General features: G+C 36.9%; 1 protein-coding gene across 3 annotated transcripts in view; it reads right to left on the reverse strand.

Moving 5' to 3' along the window:
• The window catches only part of LOC106878623 (plexin-A1), an 803747-nt gene that overhangs the window by 5757 nt on the left and 791788 nt on the right, over positions 1–6202 (reverse strand). For all 3 annotated transcript variants that reach the window (XM_052967952.1, XM_052967953.1, XM_052967951.1), the window contains exons 32-33: positions 4550–4716; positions 3355–3567 (exon numbers count right to left, since the gene is read on the reverse strand). In XM_052967952.1, the coding sequence (XP_052823912.1) occupies positions 3355–3567; positions 4550–4716 (380 nt within the window). The remainder of the gene's footprint in view (positions 1–3354; positions 3568–4549; positions 4717–6202) is intronic.

The raw sequence follows: 6202 nt of genomic DNA on the forward strand, positions 1-6202 counted from the left end.
TATATATATATATATATATATATATATATATATATATATATATATATGTGTATATATATATAGACAGAGACACAACATGCTTCTTTCCCTCTACCAAATCCACTCACAAGGCTTTGACTGTTCTGGGGCTCTCTTAGAAGACACTTGTTGAAGGTGTCCCACACAGTGGGATTGAACCTAAGACCATGTGACTGGGAAGCCAACTCCTCAACCATTTGGCCATGCCTGATGAAGCTCATTTTTAGAGAGAAAAAAAAAATAAAGAATCATATCTCAGAATGCACCAGCTAACATCAGTAAGTATCTATGCACGTTGCATAAGCATATGTGAATGTGGTAATTTATTGTAAACAAGTATATATTTGCATACAATATATATTTGCATACAATATATATTTGAGTGGGATGATTGCAAGTGTGTGTGTATGTATGTGTATGGACTGCGAGTGTATATGCTCTGAACATAGTTGATTAAATGGAAATATTCAAAGCATATTTATGTAGGTGTGTTTGTGTATATAGTATATATACTATGTATAGTCATATAACAAATGAAGTATGGCTATGTAAGGTTCTACACACAATGTGTAAATTAACTACTGAGGATGGTTTATATATATATGTATGTATATGCGAGTGTATGTATAAGTGTTTGTAAACGCAAGATATTTTTATTGCATTATGAAGTGTATATTGAAACAACATACATGATGTTAATGTATATACAAACTCTTAAACAAGAATACAGTTTGTACACAATAAAACAAACACATAAACACAAACATGCATACATAATACGTACACACACATAAAGCAGGTAGTGCATTTCTGTTTCAAAGTATTAGGTATGTATGTGTGCTGTGGACTGGTGGATAATGTTTGCTAGCTGTGTAGTGGTAGATAAGACTGTAGTGTGTAATTAAATGAAAACAAGGGAACTAATTCAATCATCAATGTTTTAGTAAGCGTTGTTGATTGAATTAATTTTCTTTCTCTCATTTTATTTAATTATGTATATGCAAACGCACTACCTTCTTCAGCATCTCTCTCGTATGTATATACATCTGATTATAGAAGCATATATATATTTATGCATATAGAAGCATATATACACACACACACACACACACACACACACACACACACACACACACACACACACACTCTGAGACATACATATCAATGTGCTGATGTATATATTGTATACATCATACATACATGATATATAAGTAAATATATACATGAAAGGAATAAGGAGAGGGTTCAAGGCCCCAGCAGTTCTGCAAATCAAATAACTTCAGTATTTTGTAATAAATGGCTACAAACATCAGGAGCAACACTTTTAAATTAATGGTGCACCAGCATGGCCACAGCGCTAAAGCTGAAACTAGTAAAAGAGTGAAGTGATCAATCACCTGATCACCAATCCATCAGGCAAACGCACAAGCCAAATAGATTTTATTCTTACAAGGAAATGAGATGAAAAAATGACTGTAAACACTAGGTTTTCTTTTGGTAAATAATATACCACCCAACTGTGAGGCCTCTGTCAGTCACCAATAATAGATGAGGTTCCTACTTAAATTCCCCTACTGGGACAGTGTTGTGTGAGGCTGAACAGTCTGATACATGCATGGCAGACTGTTAGGCATGCTGCACTTGTGGTCTGTCCCAGTACTATTTGAGTTGTGGGGAGTTTTACCTCTCTAGTATAAGGTTATCAATTGGATCTAAGTCTGGGCAGAATGATATGCAGTACAAGTTGTTGCTCATGCAGCATGTTTACTCAAAAGAACAGCATGGCCCTTACAATTCGGCATTAACATCATTGCAGAAATTGTCAGAACGAGTTTGTAGATAACAGCCAACTGCTGTAGTGGCTCTGATACTTGATGTTTCATCAAGGTTTACTCTTGAACCCTTTCCTATGGCTGGATATGGCCACCAAGCAGGACAGGTTTGGAGTCAGGGTTTTCCTTTGTCTAGATGTGTTGCCACACCACCAGGCTAATGAGCTCCAGCTGCTCAACTGATTTGCTAATTAACCCATAAATGGGAACTTGACAGGTATTAAGAGGTGATTTCACACTCTTCAAAACCTAGGAATTCTTGAACTGGGGCCTCAGGGTTAGGGATGCAGTTTAAAGTATACACAGGACAGACCATCCAACAGAGATTAATAATTAGGGAATTTACAGAAGAAACCAGACAAACTCAGGGCCGAAAATCAATTTGGAGAAGGAAAACATGGAGGCTGGTTTTGGATTCTGGGAGGTTCTGTTTGGTGCTTATGACAGAAGGAAGAATGGGACAAAGGATTATGTTTTAAGTTATAAATATGTTAAAATAACCAAGACTAAACAGTTAATCAAAATGCAGATCTTGACACATCAGACACCCTTGCTTATCCATTATACAGAATGTGGTTTATTTCCTAGAATTTCATTGCTTAATTCTGTGCCATGAGTTTTCTCATGAAGGACTAGAACTACTAATATTTCAAGACATTTTGGAGAAGGAAACTGAAAGAACCTTCACCTGGTTTTAGATCCTGAGAAGTTCTATTTGATGTTTATGACAAAAAGGGGTTAAGTGACATGTTTTAAGTTATAAATTTTGCATAAGATAAAGCAATCATAAACACAAACTTAATCATAGTGCTGATCTCTGTGAAGCTTATAGCCACATGCTAGACACCTTTGTTTATCCAGAATACTGAATATGTGGTTCATTTCTAACTATTTTATTAGTTAATTGGGTGCAGCTATTTAGATGATAATTTGGTGATGCTGGCTGGACATTCAACTGGCTTTGGTGACAGTACTTTTTGGCACAAGAGGCACACACACGTGCATGCACACCCAGAAATATACACCTACTGAAAGGGAGAGTGTGTCAAAGAGACAGAGAGATTACAGCTTATTAATTGAATGCAGTGGACATAAGCACTTTCTCTCTCCTCATACACAATCACATACACACATGTAGAAATAAAGAGAGAGAGATCACAAATCATTAATTGAACATGATTGAGATAAAGACTTTTCTTCTCCTTATACACATAAGAAATATGTCCACACACATAAACAGAGAAAGAGCATAGGGGCAGAGACAGAGGGAGAGAATGAGAGAAACATTAAAAGGTCTGATATCAAATAAGTCCACATTGGATCAGCAATGTCAAAACAGCCATGCCAGAATGTTTCTTACCCAAGTGGACTGAGTGTACAATGTAGTCTCTGATTAAAGAGAAACTGGATCTGTAGGTTGTGTCATTTGGTTAGCTATATGGTTGACAACAACAACAATGATATATAACAAATTTGAATGAGAATAGATTAATATTTCACTTACCGATCTACCCATGCCTTATATTTAGGAATATCTTTGGCGTATAGCAGCTTGCTGGAAGGAGAATCTTTTCCTAACCGGTGCTCACTCATTGAACAGCTGTCCATGAACGTCTGGGCAGTCACCGATAGGCAGGAGTCGACGATATGAGATTTGTGGATATCGAAGACAAAGTTGGGATTTTTTATAATATTTACCCAGAATCGCAAAGGAAGGCTGCAAAGAAAATGCATCAGAAGGATAGAATTAGATAAAACAAGTTCAAATAGAAAGATTAAACTTCAAATGAAAATGTGTTCAATGTTTTAAATCAGTATTTATATTCCTTGCATTTGTATAGGTCTTTGGGACAAACAATATTTTGTTATGCCTGCAAGATAAATCTGAAGACAGGTAAAACTAGAAGCACTGAATAGAGCCTAATGGAGAAGCTCTTGCTCCCAAGCAGTCAAGATCAACACACTGAAGGACGAAAAAAGTCTCAAAATAGATAACTTATTGACCCCACCCCATCATGTAAATTCCTAACAAAAAATAATGTATAATCAATAAGAAAATGTTTGGTTTAAAAGCAATGTTTTCTACACTCTTTTGTGTCATTATCACATTTCAGTAAAAAATATTTGGAGAAATTTAATGAAAGTACGTAACAAAAGTTGATAAGGACAATAAAAATTCATTCATATTATACTGATATAGTTGGAATATATAACGTTTATTGACCACTTGGATAACCATATAGACCTCCTAGGGGTCAGTATTGATCACTTCGCTGATCCCTTCTCAGACAATTTAATTCCTCAGTCTCTTTCAATGCAAGTCATTTTATAAGTCTTGTGCCAACCTTGTGTAATGTTGTTTGTTTCCAGTCTTTCATGAAAAACATATCTGGCTATGGGGGCGTATTACCTTGCTTGGAAACAAATGAAGATTGGCAACATGAAGGGCATATGGTCATAGAAAACTGCCTCAGCAAATTCTATCATACTGATAAAAGCACTAAAATGGGGATGTTGAATGACAATGATTATGAGTACATCACTGCAAAGCTGTTTGCTTTTGTCTAACCTTTTGACTGACTGCCTGGTGGGCCCCAGTGCCAACCCAATTTGTTGCTAATAATTCAGCAGCAACTAAAACCAAATGTAACTGAGCTAGTTCAACTAAATGTATTGTAGAAGTTATTGTCTTGACTTACCTGTTGGATTTCCATGTGTGTACAACTTCAGGCTCAATGTTATGGAGCTGAGCTTGCTCATCAAGGAAGTCAAAAATATATTTTATGGCTAGGGGTAATACTTGACCACGATGGGTGGTACTAAATATTCGTTCAAACAAATCATCAACATATTGTTGAAGAGTACCCTGAAATCATAAACAAATGACAAAATTAGACATAAAACATTTTCTATCATTATCTTCATTTAAAACAGTGAACTGGCAAAATCATTAGCATGCTGGGTAAAATACTAAGCAGCATTTCATCCATCTTTACGTTCTAGGTTCAAATTCTGCTGAGGTCGATTTTTGCCTTTCATCCTTTCGAGGTCAATAAAATAAGTACCAGTTGAATACTGGGGTCAATGTAATCAACTAGTTCACTCCCCTCAAATTTCAGGCCTTGTGCCTTTAGTAGAAAGGATTATTATTATTATGCTTAGCAACATTTCTTCCAACTTAACATTCTAAGTTCAAATGCTACTGAGATCAACTTAACTTTTCCCCCTTTTGGTGTTGATAAAATAAGTACCAGCTGAACACTGGCTTGATGTAATTGACTTGACCCTTCCCTCTAAATTGCTGGCCTTGCATCAAAATTTGAAACCATTATTATTATTATTATTGTGAAGGCACATGGCCTAGTAGTTAAAGCAGCGGACGAGGGATCACGGGTTCGAATCTCAGACCGGACGATGTGTGTGTTTATGAGCGAAAACACCTAAGCTCCACGCGGCTCTGGCAGAAGTTAATGGCGAACTTCTGTTGAGTCTTTCGCCACAACTTTCTCTCACTCTTTCCTCCTGCATCTTGCAGCTCACTTGTGATGGACCAGCGTCCCGTCCAGGTGGAGAACCTATTCACCAAGGAAACCAGGGAAACCGGCCCTTATGAGCCAGGCATGGCTCGAGAAGGAACAAACAACAACATTATTATTATTATTATCATTATGAAGCACTGTCTCGCACTGTTGTAGCTGGCTATGAGGTCACAGCAACACATTCTCTCTGAATGGAAGACCAGTCCATTGCAAGGTTACCCATATACAACTGATTAAACTAGAGCAATGTAAAATGAAGTCTTTTGTTCAGGAACACAATGCACTGCTTGTCTGTGAATGGAAACCTTGATCTTGCGATTGTGAATGCAACACCCTAACCACTAGGCCACATACACTTACTATATACATATATCAACAATCTTGCTGTAAAGACATTCGAGCAAGATCGTTGCCAGTGCTGCTGGACTGTCTCCTGTGTAGGTGGCATGTAAAATACACCATTTCGAGTGTGGCTGTTGCCAGTGGCATGTAAAAGCACCCACTACACTCTCAGAGTGGTTGGCATTAGGAAGGGCATCCAGCTGTAGAAACTCTGCCAAATCAGATTGGAGCCTGGTGTTGCCATCTGGTTCGCCAGCCTTCAGTCAAATCGTCCAACCCATGCTAGCATGGAAAGCGGACATTAAACGATGATGATATATGTACACATATTCAGTGACTACATAAACTTAGACACACGCACACATAAATGCAAATGTGTACCTCTACATATATCCATGTATACAAATAAATTTATGATTTTATATGTATGTGTGTGTTTATATATATATATATATATATATATATATATAT

The sequence above is a fragment of the Octopus bimaculoides genome, chromosome 5 (assembly GCF_001194135.2).
Source record: "Octopus bimaculoides isolate UCB-OBI-ISO-001 chromosome 5, ASM119413v2, whole genome shotgun sequence".
NCBI classification, from domain to species: Eukaryota; Metazoa; Mollusca; class Cephalopoda; order Octopoda; family Octopodidae; genus Octopus; species Octopus bimaculoides.